The sequence below is a fragment of the Hydractinia symbiolongicarpus genome, chromosome 10 (assembly GCF_029227915.1).
Source record: "Hydractinia symbiolongicarpus strain clone_291-10 chromosome 10, HSymV2.1, whole genome shotgun sequence".
Lineage (NCBI taxonomy): Eukaryota > Metazoa > Cnidaria > Hydrozoa > Anthoathecata > Hydractiniidae > Hydractinia > Hydractinia symbiolongicarpus.
The window spans coordinates 7,733,952-7,752,644 of record NC_079884.1 but is presented as its reverse complement, the minus strand read 5'-3'; the positions used below and the strand labels follow the sequence as shown (position 1 = coordinate 7,752,644).

Here is an 18,693-nt window from a genome sequence, read left to right as displayed (position 1 = left end):
GATCTAAACTCAAATTCCTCTGTATCAAGTCTGTCCTTATAACCTCCTGCCAAGTCTTTCTCGGTCTGCCTCTGGGCTTTGCCCCAGGAACTATCAAGTCTCTACACTTTCTTACCCAATTATCCTCCTCCATTCTTTCCAAGTGCCCCAGCCAATTCAATCTTCTTATCTGGATAACATCTTTAATTCTACGGAGACTTAGCCTGCGTCTTAGCTCATCTGAACTCTTTCTGTCTCTCAGACTGGCGTTACACATCCACCTAACCATTCTCATATCATTTCTTTCTAAACGGTCAAGATCTTCCTGCTTCACTGCCCATGTCTCACTACCGTACAACATAACACTTCTTACACAGGCCTCATACAACCTACCTTTTACCTCAATTGACAGGGCTCTGCTAGTCAACAAAGGAAGTAACTCTCTGAACTTTTTCCAAGCAGAACCTATCCTGCAAGTAACACTTCTTCCAACACCCCCTTCACTGCCCAACATATCATAATAACTAAAATAAAAATAAATAACTAATAACTAAAAATATTAAATGAATAAGGAAACTATTTAAAGAACGAAAAATGTCTCATTACGAATGTATACACTATGAGGCTAAACTATAGAATCATGAAAGCAAAGTCGTTATATTGCAAAATGTTTAGTGTAACAAACCAGCTTGGTATGTTTGTTGATACTTTACTTTATTTTAGCTGTCCAACTGTGTGTTAATCTAGAAATAGTGAGCTTTGCGTAGCTGCGTTGCTGCTGCTATATTTGTTAGTTTATTTTTTTTATTATTGCATTGCAGAGTTTTATAGTCTTAATTTTTTTTATGGGGGGTATTCTATAGTTTAGCCTTTAATAAACCAGTACACTAGTCAATAAACCCTTGAAAAAATCTACAGAGACCAGAGAGCAATAGGAAAAATAGGTTCTTTTAGGAGTTTTGATGACCTCACGTAGTGCACAAACAAAAATTTAATTTATGAAATTGGTATAACCAAGATTTTTGACATATGTAGAACCTGAAACGCAAATAAAGAAAATATAAAGGGTCATGTTTTTTTTGAGGAACAGATGAGATATAAGTTGGAGATATAAGGGTTTAAAAATTTTGCTAATGTTACCAAAATTTGAAATTGTATAGGATTTGTACTGTTGACAAACAGTTACGGAGATATTGGGGTTTAAACGTTTTTGTTAATGTCATGAACAAGCCAATAGGTAATTTGACCCAGCTGCAGAATATTAGCCTTATTTTACCTATGCAGTAGATGACTACAGTTTTTTACGCTTACTTCCATGTTCTTTGGCCTCAAACTTAAAAGTGCACTGCAATGGCTTTGTTAAATTTTATAATATCATTGAGGTTAGTCTTTGTAAGTACGCAATGTTTAAATAAATTTGCGCATTCTTTAGGAGAAAAAAACATCTCTAGAAAGCTAAATTTTGCCCAGTTCGGTATATTCAGTCACAGACAACTTTTCGTATCAATTTTTTTAGAAATCGAAGTCAGTAAATCCTTGTTGATTGAAAAATTAGGGAAAACTGCTAAAAAAGCTTGTGCACAACAAAAACAATCATTGTTAACTATATATAGTATGAGAGTCAAGCAAATCAGAAACTATAGTTTAATTGTCTTGGTTCTTCAGTAATATTTTATCATGAAATAATTTGTAGGAAACAACATCATTCGCATAATTTCAACATGGCAACCTAATGGGCTTACTAAATCAAAGGTTCCTTATTCTCTAGACTTATCAAAGGTGCTATACTAGGCCAGAGCCAGAATGATGCATGTCATTCTTCAGAACAGCTAAAAGTCATCACAATTAACATAAGCTAAATATTTATTTAGCTCCATTTGGCCTCTGTGAAAGCAGTTGCAAGCAAGAAAACTTCAAAAATGATGAGTAGAAGATTTTAAAAATATCGTAGATAGTAGATTAAGAATAGGCCAAAAACTGTTACAGTGCAAATGAATAAGGCAGCAAAAAGAAACAGAATTTTATTTTATCAGGAGATTTCGCATATCATATTTCAATTGGTGCACATCATAGAATTTTATTCACTGTCATTATATTTTAATGAGGGAAGAAATTTTGTCTGGGAAAAAAATTTGATGGAAATAAAATTTGACAGAATTGGGTATTTACTTTTGCAGATAAAAAAATTAAAATTGCAAGTTGTTTTTATTTTTTTAAGTTACCCAACAACATTATAGTTTTGAACTTTAACGTATAAATAAAAAAAAATAAAAAAGAAAGTCAGACCTCTTTAATACTAAAATCAAAACCATTATGAATATAATCCTGATATTGTATACATCAGGATTATATTCATAATGAAAGAAACTTATTGACAAAACGTATTGACAGAAGTTAAGAATATGAATATTTTGTTTAGGGCTTTGATATAAATTTTTTTTTTCAGGCAACATGGAAATAAAACAGAGAAGAAGAAAACACAAGAGACTACTTGCAAATGAAAATCCTCGCAAATCAAAAAATATTAGTCAGCGTTGGGTTGCATCAAGCCTGGATGAAGAAAAAATATTTAGTGATAATGTTGTTACTGGTTTTATGGGTTTAGAAGAAATAGAAGATTATAACGAGGAGGAGATTAAAAATTTAATCTCAGAAGAAGCAGGCAAGAAAAGAAAGAAAAAAATTGTTAATGAAGAAAATGATGAAAACAGTGAACAAGATATGCAAACTTTTAATGTAGAGGGCAGCAAACCAGCAAAGAAAACTGAAATTGTTAACAAAGCAAATATAGCAGAAAGCGAGGGACCTAAGAAGTTAACAAAAAAGGAAAGGCGTAAAGCAAAACGTAAGGAGTCTTTTAAGTTGCTTTTGAAAGAACGCAGAAAAAAAAGAAAAGAGTTAAAAAGACAAGAAAAAGCACATACACAAAATTCTGTCCATACTGAAAAGAATGAGGAACAACAACGTGTTGATTGTCGAGATGACGATGATGTGGAAATTGGTGATTGGGAGGGTCTAGGTGTACCTGAAGAAATTGTAAAGGCTTTGTTGGAAAAGAACTTTACAAATCCAACACCAATACAAAAAGAAACTCTACCACATGCTATCAACCACCATAAGGATATAATTGGGGCTGCAGAAACAGGTATGATAACTGCTCTTATGAACAATTATAAGTTACTTTAACAGAAAAATAAATAAATTACTAAGGGGTCGTCTACAAATTTCGTATGATATTTTATACGAATATATACGAATTTAATTGCTTTTAATTCGTATAAAAATTGTATACAATTCGTATAGTGTTAAATAGTTATACGATTTTTAAAAAATCTAATACGAATTTTATACGATTGTCATACGAATTATACTCTTTTATTTATACAAATTTTCATACGAATTATTTTTCGTTTTTAAACTTTTAAAATGCGATCTAAAAAAGCTTTTCTATAGCGGTTTTTCGTTTTTAAACTTTTAAAATGCAATCTAAAAAAACATTTCTATCGCCGTTTTTCCTTTTTTTATACTTTTAAAATGCGATCTAAAAAAAACATTTCTATCGCCGTTTTTCGTTTTAAACTTTTAAAATGCGATCTAAAAAAAACATTTCTATCGCCGTTTTTCGTTTTAAAACTTTTAAAAAGCAATCTAAAAAAGCTTTTCTATAGCGGTTTTTCGTTTTTAAACTTTTAAAATGCGATCTAAAAAAACATTTCTATCGCCGTTTTTTGTTTTTAAACTTTTAAAATGCGATCTAAAAAAACATTTCTGTCGCCGTTTTTCGATTTTCAAACTTTTAAAATGCGATCTAAAAAAACATTTCTATCGCCGTTTTTCGTTTATAAACTTCAGTTTTTATGAGATCCTTATCACGCAGACTTTTTCACTATCTCGTTTTATCTTTGAACGTCACATTATCATGGGATAGGCATGATTGCTTTTGTGTTATTTATACTAAATTGTTAAAAACACGCAGTTTCATCGTGTACGCTTTCTTACTTTTAGGCTCCGGCAAGACGCTAGCATTTGGTTTGCCTCTACTAAAACATATCATGGATTTAAAAGAGCGTCGAAAAGAAAATTTTGCGCAGCAATTGGACACTGATGACAAACCCTTATACGCGCTGATCCTGACTCCAACAAGAGAGCTCGCATTGCAAATTAACGATCACATTAAAGCCGCCGCTAAATATGTTGATATAGATACTGCCGTGGTTGTTGGTGGACTGGCTACGCCTAAACAAGAGAGGTTGCTTGGAAAGTGTCCCGAGATTGTAATCGGGACGCCTGGAAGGCTACATAAGCTCATTACTGACGGTGAACAGCATCTGAATAAGATGCGTACGTTGAAGTTTTTAGTTATTGATGAGTGCGACCGCATGTTGGAGTATGGCCATTTCAAAGAACTGAACGAAATTTTGGACATGGTGGAGAGTTCTGCTGCCAAGAGGCAAACATTTTTGTTTTCTGCGACGCTCACCCTTCCTCAACACCATCACGGATTCAAGAAAAAGAAAAATCATAAGGACAATGAATCGGAATTGCAGGCGCTTATAAATAAAGTCGGGTTAAATCCAAAAGCTAAGGTCGTTGATCTAACGACGAAACACGTGACTGCCACCATGTTGCAACAACTAAAAGTCATGTGTACAAACGACGAGAAGGAGAACTATTTGCTTTATTTTTTGATGACTCATCCTGGTCGGACAATTGTTTTCGTGAACAGTATTGCTCTCACAAAACGTTTGTGCTCCCTGCTGACGTTGCTAGGTAGGGAACCACTGCAGCTGCATGCTGGGAAGCAACAAAGACAGCGCTTAAAGTATCTTGATCGATTTGTCAGTAGCGAGATGGGCTTGTTGATAGCGACAGATGTTGCCGCCCGTGGCCTCGATATACCGAAGGTTCAGAATGTTGTTCACTACCAACTGCCAATTGATCCAAAAGTCTACATTCATCGAGCCGGACGAACTGCGCGTGCCAATGAACGTGGTCTTAGTTTTATACTGGAGGGGCCTGAAGATTTTAACGCTTATAAGAAAATTTCGCAAGTCTTAAAACTTGGTAAGGACATACCTTCATTGAATGTCGACCGTGGGTTTTTAGACGGTATTAAGGCAAGAGTATCGTTAGCAAAACAAATAGACAAAGAAGAGTATAAGTTTCGCAAAGAAAATGCGGATCAAAAGTGGATGGACAGAGTGGCGGAATCTATAGAGATCGAGGTGGATCATGAACCGAAAAACGAATTAACAAAACAACAACAGACAGTTTTAAAACAAAAAAGAAAAGAATTAGATATGTTAATAAAAACAAAACTTATACCGAAAGGTTTTTCTGGCGCTTATCCCACTAGAGGTGGAAATCTGATGTCTTTACAATCTCTGCTTTAAAGCGTAGTTGTATATGTTATGTGCTCGAAGAACACTTCTATTCCAAATACGCAATCTTTTTATCCCTATGAATGTAACGGATACTACCCTATTGTTGCTGTGTTCCGCGAGTTCTAATTTTCGCGCTTTTCGAGGATTTCGAACGCCTTCGCGAATTTAATACACCTTTTCCGAGACTTATTCTTTTGATGTGCCGCAACTTTTTCTGTGTTGAGTTTTATGAAAAACGGACAACAGATTTGAATTCCTTATCAAAAATGTCATAAACAAAGAAAATTTCGAAACAATGCAGTAAACAACCTGCTATTCTAATTTAAAGATTTGTGGCATGTCCAACCTCATTTTAAAAACGAGGCGGGACATGGTAACTTAAGCATTAAGAAGACTTTAACAGTGATATATATCTCCTAAAAATAGCACTCTCTGTTGGCGTATCAAGTTAAACTTTTACACATAAATTAAACAAACTATGCTGAATTCAAATATGGTATTCATATTTTACGAGTTTAAAAAAAGTATGACTCATGGTCTCGGGAAAGGTGTATTCTTAAGATACCATTCGTTACAGTAGTGTCCGCAAAAAAGTCAAATGTCAAATTAACGTTATTCGCGAAAATTAATACTCGCTAATTTTTTTAAGCATCGATATTGTATCTATCCGTAAAATATAGTACCGTTCAGGCCATTTCAAATATCCAGACCAATTTTGCTAGGATCCGTCCGAATTGTAGGTTGATGTACAGCGTACCTAGACAGACAAAATTCGCGACGTGATTTTATTCTACGTAGATGCGAGGGCGAGATACAAACTAGAATATTTAGCTTCAAAAATGCTAGGATACCTTCCTGCATTAGGCATGGATTTATTAGGTTAACTTTTGTTGTTGTCAATTTTTCAATGCTTAAGGTGGTTAAAGGTAATTCGACGAAAAGCCTTATACGACCGCTACAAATGACAGACGAGTCAACCTGGACCTGAAGTTCAATACGCAGCTCCAAATGAGCATTAAATACTTTAAAAGCCATAGGCCCTCCGGGTAATAATAGACAGGGTATGTCCCTCGATAATTGTGAGGCTACCCATGTAAAATATGCAAATCTAATTGTACGACATTTTATAGTATTTTGGATATTTTCATTGAATTATACATACGATACGATTATCCGTTTTTATTTCGGGTTACTTTTTTCTTGTTAACCGTTTTGTTTTTCGTAGATCATGCATTCACATAACCCGAACATTTGGGTTAGTGAACAAGCAACCAATTGAAAGCTTTATTACGTGAGAGAAACACGATTCGAGACACGGAAACACCATGGCAACGTGTCACGAGGTCACGTAACAGGACGTTTCGAGTTATAAATTTTATTTCCATGGTCATCTTTAGAAGTTCGTGTATATTTTAAGTAGAGTGCACTGAGTTTCTGTCCAGGTGTGACTAAATTCCTAAAAAAAGATACAATAAATAAGAAATATGACATCTACAGTTTTATAAAACACATTGAAAGTGAGAAATAAGAGACGGGTGGTAAAAATATATATCTTACTTGATGTAGGGTTCAATATCTTTCTCTAACCATTTTGTTCGTGTTTTGAACAGTGTGTTAAATCTACAGCGGTTTCGAAGGTAAAATATGGTTAAATGACATACGAAAGTCACCTAGCTAGCGTCGTTTTATTGAGAGGAAACAAAAAAACATAAAAGCCAACCTTTCATTAGGATCATGAGGTAAATTTCTTTCAGGAAAATGCCAGATAACAGGTGGATGGTTATTTAAATCAGTTAGTGCAATACCCTGAAGAAAGAAGTAGCGTTATAAATGTGCAGGCAGCTCACAAATATAGAAAATTTGGCACCGCCCTTTACTGGCGTTAGCGCCCTTTAATAACGTTATTTTTTTGCAACCCAGTGTTAAAACAAATAGCGAAAAGTGACAGAGTTTAACTAAATTAGGGAGTAGGGTAACGTACAAAAAGACTCGACATGTGGTTATTAAGCCCCTTTGCACACCAGGTTTATTTGTTTATTTACACAAATTCTTACTAGTAAATAATCTTCCTTGACAGTCATTCCATCTGGTACACTTTGTGCCCATGCTTCCATAAACTCATTATAGTTAAACTATAATACGAATACGTCAATAATTACAACTTGGGCACACTGTTTCTATTTATAATCTGCATCCACATATCATTTTCCAATTAACTACGAAATAAAAAGTCAAATTGAGATTTCATGTGAGATAAGCATTAAAAGCAATCAAAATAGGTAATTAGAAAAAATATCAAACAATAGTTGAATCCTGACCATGCCGATGTAAAACTTCGATGCTTTCCGCAATAAGATCAACTGGGGAAATCAAAAACTTCTATTGTCGACAATATGTCTGTGCTCGTTAAAGCCTGTGTTATTCATCTCCCTTCAATAGGGGATAAAACTCCATGAAATTGTGTTATTTGGGGGAAAGCAAACTTGTTATTAGATGAGTAAACAAATTCATATTTTTGGCTTTAATAATTTGAATTTAAAAGTTTTTTGTCAAGAATGATCTTGCCTACTGTCTTGGGTTTTTCGCATATCACTGACAACTAAAAAGTGTTTGCAAGCCCTTCCTGAATTTCAGGTTGGATAAAAGGGAAAGGGGAAATTGCGATATTTTCTTCGGACCAAGACAATTAATAGCAAACCGTTACCTTTCCTTGAGCTGGTCGGAGAATATATTCTGCATAATATTGACAAACTTTGAATTCGTTTAAACAAAAGAAAATATCATCACTGTCATCATTCTCAAACTCATCACTATATGTTTGAAGGCAATGCTTGATAACGAACCTAAATCAAATCATATTTTTAATTAGGGAAAGACCAACCACAGCTGTCCTAATCAACGTTATTTATGAGAGTCATGCAAATTACGCGATTTTACATTAAAAATTATTTTCGAACATAGGTAAAATATAACAATACTACAAAATAGAAAAAAATGTTTGGTCACGATTTATTTATAAAAGTTATATTTACTGCCGACATTGTCACAAGATACATATATTTTGTAACCCAGACCTAACTCCTTTAAATTTTAAGCATCCGTTACGTTAGCCCCAGTTCTAATAAGCAGTGCAAAATAAGGAATCTGAACATCGAAAGTGTTGTTGTTTATAAAGAAGGAACAAGGAGGCGAAGTATACATTAGCCCAGCCATGCATTTGAAAGCTCGCCCTTTTTTTGAGAATATATATATTGGCAACTCTTCACCTCCGTAGTAGATGCAAACTAAATACAAGAAACCGAACAGTACATCATGTCTCCTCTGTGGTGCCTAATGCTAAATAAATTTTCTACCTTAGATAATTTTGAGGTGAGCTTTTAAACACCAATCTATTAGACCTCGCAAATATTGTTGTTACTCTCGTGTCTTGCGCTAATATTAAATCCGTCTCTAATAGCAACTCCGTTTGTCTTCAATGTATAAAAAAGGATTAAAATTCCCCTTCGACAGAATCCTCTAATCCCCTGTTTATCCAACCCTCTTTTATTAGACACCGAAGAATAGTTTTAATAAGCAACACAACACATTCAACTTACTTTGGATAAAGTTCTTGTAACACATCACAAGTAGCCTTTAGTGGAATACTTTTCCATTCCCAACTTTCTTCCTCCACTAACGCCAAGATTTGCGAAAAAGCTTTTTCTTGGTAGTTAATTTCTAGCACTCTCCAAAAGCCGTCGATTTGTAAAGCTCCAAAGTGACGCAAGCTTTTTGAAAGTTCTTCTTCGCTTGCTTGAATTAGAGATAACAATCCTTCGGTTGTATGCTAGAAAGAGAATATAACACACAGATGTTAATAGTTATCTCAGTGCAAAATGAAAGAATATATTGTCTACTTTGACCAACCACAAAATTTTGTGTGTGTGTTTCAAAATGGCGAAATCAACATCAAATGTGCTTTTTTTAATATCATCAGCATCATTATGAGGAAACACTTCTAATTCAAATTTCTACGTGTTGGCAAAAAAAGGAAGCTGATGTTTGCACGTTTCAACACCGGCGGTCTTCGTGTTAACAATTGTCAAATAATATCAACGTGGATTAGCAAGGCAGCTATGATGTTGTCGATTTCTGTAGCTATATGCTGACTTTGGGCAACATTTTGTCTGTAAACTTACTATTCTCTATAAAACGAAATTAACTTTGTAGATAAATTTTACATTAGGACAACTAAACACCAACTTTTTCTATCTCGGATTCATCATCTCGATTACAAAACGCATTATCATCAAGAAGATGTCGCAGACGTTCAGTTTTAGGTCGCGATTGTCTAGCTTCGTAATACGTTGAGAAGCAGCTGCAAGCCTAAAAAGTGAAGTGAATAAAAAACTGTGTGTTATTTTCAATTGCACGTCATAAGTACTTTCACAAAATCGAAAAAGTAAAGTCATAGATTGACAGGTGTCTTGCTGAAAAGGATTCTAAGAGCATATACCAGGGGTTTGACTGCCCTGTAAAGGTAAGAAATATCCAGGCTAAATGCAAAATTCGAATTGAAAATATCAAATCTTTCTAGAAAAACGACCACTTGTATTGCATGTATTTTTATGAAAGTTTAAACAAAAGAGATTTTAGGTATACTTAAAAACTATTCTCTTCTCAAAAAGGCGCAAATTGCTTTATTTTTTAAAAATATTATTATAAACTATACGATAAAAATACATTAAAAATGCTTTAAACGTTAATACAAAAAGCAACACAAGTCAATGAGGATAAAAAATAAAATCGAATTATTAATCTCACTGACGTCCAGGGTTTTTGTGAAAAAAAATTGCCAGCTTTGTTGCATGACAACATATATACAGAAATTTAGAACTGCTATAACGAGTCTCGCTATGATGCTTGTATAAGCTCATTCTTTTAGTAAAATCTAGAGTTTTAAGATTTTTTACAGAAAGACGGTATGTAAAAAACATTCAGAATTTTAAATATTTTGTACTTTTTGTACAGCTTTAGGATTGACGAGGGACATGAAATAAACAAGTTATAAAAAGAAAAGAGAGAAAAAAGAGAATATTTTTAATTTTCTTTCTCCCTTGGGTAAATAAAAGTAAAATGAATTTGCAATTTTTGATAATTTTTAGTACTTACTGATCTATCCACCACTTTGAACACTTCTGAGAAATCTTAAAAACAAATTACCTGGTTAGTATCATAGATGGCGAAATGAAAATAAAATTTTATGTGCTATAAGTGAAGTTACAATTTAGTTTAAAACCATACCCTTGGACTTGGGTGTTGTTAATTGAGGAAACAGTAGAAGAGAATTTGATGTATCAGCAGCTTTTAATTCGTATGTGTTTTTGGAAGTACACAAAACAGCCTCATCATCATTATCTCCACGAATGGTTATACTATAAAAGACAAAACAAGCTACATCATTATTATTTGAATCCTTTTTTAAAGGTGCAATATCTTACAGCTGTATCTAATGTTTTTGTTGGTTAAATATATTATAAGGGATATGAAAAGAAATAATTTATGCCAAACCGACACATTTAAACATATCTGTGAAAATAATTCCCCCTTCCCCCCAAAAAATGCAGTTGTTGTCATCTGTGCAAACTTCTTAACATTTTTTGATTGGAGAGTTGGGGTAGCCTACTAAATATTGCTCCCACTATATACTTAAAATGGAAGATCTACCTTATTCGCAAATTGGCAAAATGCAGATCTACATTATTAGTAGCTTAAGGGTTAAAAAAAGAGAAAAAGAAACTTTTATCATTTAAATTCAAGGTTTTTCAGGTCTTCGGATAGCCTTAACGTTACTGTTGCAAAATGTTTAGGATACAAAATCCAACTCACGAGGCTCGTTTACAATGTTGTGGTTCAAATTAAAAACTTTCATTAACCCCTGCATGTAAAAATATAGATCGTTGAAATAAGGTCAACTTACATATGAAAGATACAGTTATATTGACTACTTACACATCACCTGCTTGAAGTACATTCATCAAATCTTTCGAAAGTTCTAGTAATTTGTAATCATCTTTCATCCACTGTTGAGAAAAAGATAAGCTTTGCACCATTCCTTTACGTCTTAAAACACCTGCAATATCAGCCAATTCTGTGACATCTTTTTCAGACCTGCAAAACAATGAGCAAAAGTGAAATAAAATTGTTATTGCAGATGGCTTAAACTGAATGAATGAACAAAGCTGTGATTATCAGTCTCTATATAATATGGATAGGAAGAGATTCTTTTATCCATATTTTAAAAATATGAAAACAGACAGTGCATCCATATTAACTTATCGTTTATTTATCAGATTTATATTAGGCATACACAATTGCTTTTTTGCACTTAAGCTTGAACATTGTTTAGCTGTTAGGGAAAACACCCCCAACACTTATTTAGTCATTGCTTGCCTAAGTAAACATTATATATATTAAAACATGCAGCACTAAAACCTAACGATGTTGTAATTGACTGTTTGGGACACAATTAGTCAGCTAAAAGGCACACTTGAGAGAAAATCAATCATGGAAGCTTTTTAACAGCAGGATGGATTACTAGTCCTATATAATGATCATATTAAAACTTTTAATAACAGGGATCCTATTATGAACCCTGTTATTAAAAGTTTTTACATTATCATTTTTTCTATATAATTTGCCTTATGTTGACAAATACCATTTTGCAGAAAATTTGACTTCTCCTACGTTCATGTTTAAAAATCTGTGAAAAAAAAATGCAAAATACTTTTGAAAAAAATGCAATAGATGTGGGTACTTACCCAATTTAACTCAGGACCTACAACTTAGTTTGCAATAAATTTCTGGGTAAGTTTGTATTTTTACTCATAAAATTTGATTGCAAACAGACATCCAGATTCTAAGTTATGGGTTGTCAGCAAACAATAAAAGGCTTGGAACGAGCAAACCAGTGTCATTGTAGCAAAAAACTATCTGCATAGATGTTTAAAAGGTGAATTGATAAAGTTTTAATGCTTATCTAATAGGTCTAAAATTACTGACTACAGATAATGTAAAAGTTTGCTATTCCTTAAATATGACATAGGTCATTCCATGCCAAACGAACCAAAACCAAGACAGTTTTTACTTCAACCATGTAAGATTTTCTTGAAATTTGCACCACAAGTTTACATATTGATATAGAAATTAGGATTTAGAAATTCTGAAATATGTTTAACTTCCTAGCTCGAGTGGTTCCCAGGATATGACATCCAGAAATATTTCCCATTCTGGGTATTTTTCAATATTGACAAAATCCTAAGTTTTCAGCATGTCACCCAATATGTCTGAATCTCTAATATGGAAACCCTAAATGATATCAGATTCTCAGAATTTCACCACTTTGGATTAGAAATTCCTTGAAAATGCTTCCATAGATTTTTTTAGTATTTTTGTGTCCTAGTAACCCAAATATCGAAGAAGATAAGGTCTATACTAATTTTTCTTTTAAAAGAAATACTTTTCCATCGTTTAATTTAAACTTATCATTTTATTTTGATGTGGTTTCAAAATATGACCTTTCAAAGTACCATATGTATGTATCATATTTTATCCCGCATAATTAAATCTGAAATTCTTTTCATTATATGCTGCATATTTATATAGAATAAAGCCACTTCAGTGTTGGAAACACTATTATTAATGTGGGTCCTATGTTCTGAATGTATACATTAGGTATACACTGGCCAGCCTACCCAATTTCCCTCACATGGCATGGTTTGACCTGTAGCTGTGGTAGAGACGCTTGCTAAGCATCAGGCTGTCAAATCCAACCTTAGCTATCACCAATCAATTTGGATTCTCGCAACTACCACTTCCTGAATCCACCGAATGTAGTTGGATCCTCTTGATTCTTACCTCTCATGAATCCAATTTAAATTCTCATAAATTCAATACGCAAATCCAATTTTTATTGTTTCTTTATCTATAGTATTATTATGATATGAAACACTTTATTTTCTTTTAAGTGAGTAGAAGATCATCATCACAGCCGACTGGCTTGCTGAAACTCGCCCTTGAGAAATGCCCAATTTTGATAATTTGTGCTTTGAGATTAAAGTGAAAGTACTGAATCCACATGGGGGAACTATACCTTACGGAAATACCCTTTGAATACGGGGCGGGTGGAAACATCACGAAGTACATGAAATAAAGAAAAAAATAAATTCAGAATTGCCTTAAAGTCAATAACCAGACTCATCCCAATAATTAGGTTCCTGATGATCTGCGCACAAGGGCTTGATGCTTGATGATCAATAACCGTTCTATAAAGTATTCAACTTCAATAAAGGAAAAAATAAAATGGTAGAAATATGGTGACTAATGTTCTTAATTGCAAGAATGTGATTGGATTCACAGTATCAAAGGTCACGAGAGTTGACACGCGAATCAGATTCACGTCTGATTTGACAGCCTGAACATGCCCGCGCTGGGGACCGAACCACAGACCTTGTGATTACGAAGCGAACGCCATAACCACAAAGTCACGCGTCTTTAAATGTGAATATAGTTTTGGGTGCCAAAAGTTGTGTACTTTATGGCTTTAGGACTTGTTAACAATCTTTAACGCTCTATACTATATATAAGTCCAACACCATTTTATACCTCAGGTTTCCTTTAAGAAAAAAAAATATTATATATTGTACTTTAAGAAAAAAAAAAATTATATATTGTACTTTTTTTTCTTAAAGGGAATTCAAAAGCTTTAAGTCTGCCTAGTTAAAGATGTAATCTCCACAGCTATCTCGCATTGAGGATCAATGAAAATATTTTAGGAAAAGTGTGCAAGGCTATTATTGGGCAAGGAAAATATGACCTATAGCTCCAAATTACGGCACAGATCCTGTAGAATGGGTCCGTTAGAATTTGGCAAAAAATCTCAGCACTTCATTGCAATTTAAGCTTTTCATATCCAAGCAATGTGAACAAGTATGTTAAACCAAGGATGCTGGCTAGTTTCCAATAATCATAAATGACAGATTTAATCTGTGTGACGGAAAATCATTCATGCAAGAAAAATTCAAATTTTGGTCGCCAGCTGTTAAGTAATTGTCGTGGAAACGCTTCGAAAAACGAGAAAGCCTTCCAACATTTGCTAAATCAATCAGAATGATGTTCGCTTATCGCGAAAAAGAGTTATGGCAACAAGAAATGGACACTCCGAGAAATCTGAGATGAACCAATCTGCGGACACGAAAATTTTTTTTTTACCATTGTTTGTATTCTATTGTGAAGCTAATATAATTTATATAAATGTTATAATCCGTTGTCGATTTGACCTTTATAAGTAATTTATCCCCCGCCAAAGTGGACAAGTCTAAATTTGTATATATTATGTTAGCTTTCATTTATATAAGTTAACATTATTTATATGGTCAAGCTTCGTGTATACAAAGTCAACTTTCTTGTAAATAGGTCAACTTTTGTGTTTATATGATCAAGTATTATGTATAAACGTCAACTTTTATTTTTTAAATCAATTTCCATTTATATATTGCTAACTTTTGGTGTATAATTCAACAACACATAATACTTTTTGCGTGTGTGTTAACGTAGGATGTGAAAACTTCGATGGAATTGTCAGTTTATTAGATATATAGTGGAAGAAATCCAGTCCTTAAAACAAAGATTTGAAGGGATTCTCAAAGAAAACGTTACTTCAGAGATCCAGCAAAATATTAGCCCAACTAATTCAACTGAAAGCTGTTGGGGAAGACCTAGGAAGGACGTTGTACAATCTGATGTGGAAGATATATTTGATATTTATCGAAATTGAAACGATGTGGCAAAATGTATTGGTGTATTAACCAAAACGTTAAGAAGAAGGAGAATTCAGTTCGGTGTGTATATACCCAAGAAGAGTGGTCCACAAGAGTATTACTCAAAAATAAGCCACGCCAGATCTATGCGAAGTTGTGCAAGAGGTACTAAATGTTCTTCCCAACGCTGGCAAAACCTACATTACTGGAGCATGTCGATTAAGAGGTATATATGTACAACGACAAAGGATCGGAAAAGCAATAAACGAAGTCGACCCGGTCAGCCGGGCGTTGCAAAAAACACTCAGTAATGTAAGAAGAGCGTATCTCGTGAAAGCACCGAATTCTCTTTGGTAAGTAAAAGCGATGACCATTTTCATAAAATGATATGCTGCTGATTTACGGTTGATGTATTCATTTCTCTTAGGCATGTAGACGGGTACCACAAGCTTATACGATGGTGTTTCGTAATACATGGCACTATCGATGGGTACAGTCGCTTAATCACGTACTTGAAGTGTAGCAACAACAATAGGTCTTCAACTGTGTTTGAATTATTTGGAATTGCTGTTGGCCGGAACGGCATCCCGTCGCGTGTGAGAGCTGATTTTGGAACGGAAAATGTGGAAGTAGCCAGATTTATGCTTAACGAAAGAGGTATTAATCGAGGCAGTATGATATGCAGTAAATCAGTTCACAACCAACGTATTGAACGCTTTTGAGGTGAAGTGAAAAGAAATGTGGTTCAATGGTATCAAAATATTTTTTACTTGCTTGAAAATGAGCAATTGTTGGATCCGTTAGATGAAAGTGATTTGTATGCGCTTCATTTTGTTTATTTACCGCGAATCAAATGGGCCATGCAATTGCATATACCGCGAATCAATTGGGCCATGCAAGAGCTTGAAAGGGACTGGGCTTTCCACCCGCTTTCAACAGCAGATAACAAATCACCACATTAATTGTGGCATTTAGGTATGACAAATCAATTCAAATCAGTCAAGTTTATCTTTGAATACATCTCGAAAGTATTTCATCATTTCTTCTTCACTCCAACTTTTATCAATTTCTAGCTCATTCCTAACAAAACCATTTTTCATCAACATGACCTTCCTTTGCTGCTTCACAATATTTTTCTCTCTGGAGGAAGGTAAGAGGACAACATCCTCAGTTCGATACACCAAAACTGAATTTTTTGCTTTTTTCGAAGGGGATGTTGCTGCTGCTGCTACTGCACCCCTTTGATTTCTTTTATTGAGGTTTCTGTGGTGAGATTTTCCTCTCTGGAAAATTGGTCTTTTTCTTTGTTGTAGAGGATCAAAAGAAATACCACTGTCTGAAGAATGACCAATACAACCTGGGGGTGCTATGATATGGCTATGGGTGGTAGTTGTTGTGATGGTGCTGCTGGAAGAAGTGGAAGAGATTCTCCTTCTTCATTGGGAGTCGAAAAAGATCTTTCATTTGTTCTTGAAGGAAGTCTTGATGACGCATTTGGTGAAAGAATTCTATTAATGGATTCCCTGAACGATGGATGGTTCAGTATTTCTTCTACAAGAGGAGCAATCGCTCTTTGTTGTTCATCGTTTAGGTCAGCCAGTTTTGTTTACCATGTGAGCGCTTCACCATTGAGTTACTCATTATCACGACCCAGTTGAACATGTATACAAAATGTTGAACATAGGAACTGTATATTCATATGCACTTTAATATGACATAAAGTGCGTATTAATAGTGCGTAGCACTATTCATACGTAGAAAAAAGGATAAAGAATCCTAACCCTAACCCTAAAGCACTTTACGTACGAATAGCGGATGAACATATACGTACTCAAAAATGGGCAAAAGTGCGTACGAATATACACTACGTTGAACATATGCACGAGAATGTTGAACATATATTAAAAAATGTTGACCTATACATAATATTGGACTTTTGTCTGCTTTGGTGGGATAGTAATTACCCAATAGTTATGCTCCTCTAACATGTTCTGCGTAGGACTTTATCGGTCAGTGAAGTCATATGACTGGGAAGTAACCAGTTTTTCTGATTGGTATGGAGGCTCCTGACTGGAATAATTCCTGTTATAACGTAAAAGTAGCTAGCTAGCTTAGCTAACTAGTCAGATATATTTTCCTTGTCTTTTCCTGGAGTCAAGAGAATATCCATAAGTCTAGTTAAAAACTAAAAAATGTTTTTACCTCAAAATACTTTCATTTCCCGCCATTTTCTGTTTGTTGTTATTATTTGACCGGTAGCCGGTGGGTCAAGGACGGGGAAGCACTTCATGGAAGGATCCATATAGTCTGTGAATATGTCGTATACTTGAACCTCTAACACAACCTCACCTTTACCCGACATTGTCGTATTCCTTCCCTCACGACAGCTCAACTGCATCCGACACGCGACGTTAAACAATTTATCAACGTCGTGATGTTGTTAATACATACTACTGCCTAATGTAATATCTTTGTAATATACAGTAATACACTGTAGTACTTAGTAATATGCCGTATTGTATACTGTAGTACTTAGTAATATGCCGTATTACTTTGTAGTATCCAGTAATACACTGTAATACCTTGTAGTATTCAGTAATACACTGTAATACCTTGTAGTATTCAGTAATACACTGTAATACTTTGTAGTATTCAGTAATACACTGTAATACCTTGTAGTATTCGGTAATACACTGTAATACTTGTAGTATTCAGTAATACACTGTAATACCTTGTAGTATTCAGTAATACACTGTAATACCTTGTAGTATTCGGTAATACACTGTAATACCTTGTAGTATTCAGTAATACACTGTAATACCTTGTAGTATTCAGTAATACACTGTAGTACTTAGTAATATGCTGTAATATTTTGTAGTATTCAGTAATACACTGTAATACCTTGTAGTACACTGTAATACCTTGTAATATTCGGTAGTATACTGTAATACCTTGTAGTATTTAGTATTACACTGTAATACCTTGTAGTATTCGGTAATACACTGTAATACCTTGTAGTACACTGTAATACCTTGTAATATTCGGTAGTATACTGTAATACCTTGTAGTATTTAGTAATACACTGTAATACCTTGTAGTATTCAGTTATACACTGTAATACTTTGTAGTATTCAGTAATACACTGTAATACTTTGTAGTATTCAGTAATACACTGTAATACCTTGTAGTATTCGGTAATACACTGTAATACCTTGTAGTACTCAGTAATACACTGTAATACCTTGTAGTATTCAGTAATACACTGTAATACCTTGTAGTATTCAGTAATACACTGTAATACCTTGTAGTATTCGGTAATATACTGTAATACCTTGTAGTACACTGTAATACCTTGTAATATGCGGTAGTATACTGTAATACCTTGTAGTATTTAGTAATACACTGTAATACCTTGTAGTATTCAGTAATACACTGTAATACTTTGTAGTATTCAGTAATACACTGTAATACTTTGTAGTATTCAGTAATACACTGTAATACCTTGTAGTATTCGGTAATACACTGTAATACCT

The 18,693-nt window shown here is 34.1% G+C and overlaps 3 protein-coding genes across 3 annotated transcripts in view; 1 reads left to right on the top strand and 2 right to left on the bottom strand.

Moving 5' to 3' along the window:
- Nucleotides 1-260: 260 nt before the first annotated feature.
- The window catches only part of LOC130612225 (uncharacterized), a 64,771-nt gene continuing 46,338 nt past the window's right edge, over nucleotides 261-18,693 (bottom strand). The window contains exon 2 of the mRNA XM_057433525.1: nucleotides 261-379. The gene's annotated coding sequence lies outside the window, so the exon portion shown is untranslated. The remainder of the gene's footprint in view (nucleotides 380-18,693) is intronic.
- Nucleotides 2,403-5,419, top strand: LOC130612222 (uncharacterized). The gene is made up of 2 exons (XM_057433523.1): nucleotides 2,403-3,124; nucleotides 3,985-5,419. The coding sequence occupies exons 1-2, from the start codon at nucleotides 2,431-2,433 to the stop codon at nucleotides 5,370-5,372; spliced, it is 2,082 nt and encodes a 693-aa protein (XP_057289506.1). The 5' UTR covers nucleotides 2,403-2,430; the 3' UTR covers nucleotides 5,373-5,419.
- LOC130612224 (sister chromatid cohesion protein DCC1-like) lies at nucleotides 6,476-17,444 on the bottom strand. The gene is made up of 11 exons (XM_057433524.1): nucleotides 17,363-17,444; nucleotides 11,355-11,513; nucleotides 10,647-10,777; nucleotides 10,515-10,549; nucleotides 9,606-9,728; nucleotides 8,960-9,189; nucleotides 8,068-8,206; nucleotides 7,418-7,495; nucleotides 7,084-7,169; nucleotides 6,921-6,983; nucleotides 6,476-6,819 (listed from the first exon to the last, which is right to left on the bottom strand). The coding sequence occupies exons 1-11, from the start codon at nucleotides 17,386-17,388 to the stop codon at nucleotides 6,708-6,710; spliced, it is 1,182 nt and encodes a 393-aa protein (XP_057289507.1). The 5' UTR covers nucleotides 17,389-17,444; the 3' UTR covers nucleotides 6,476-6,707.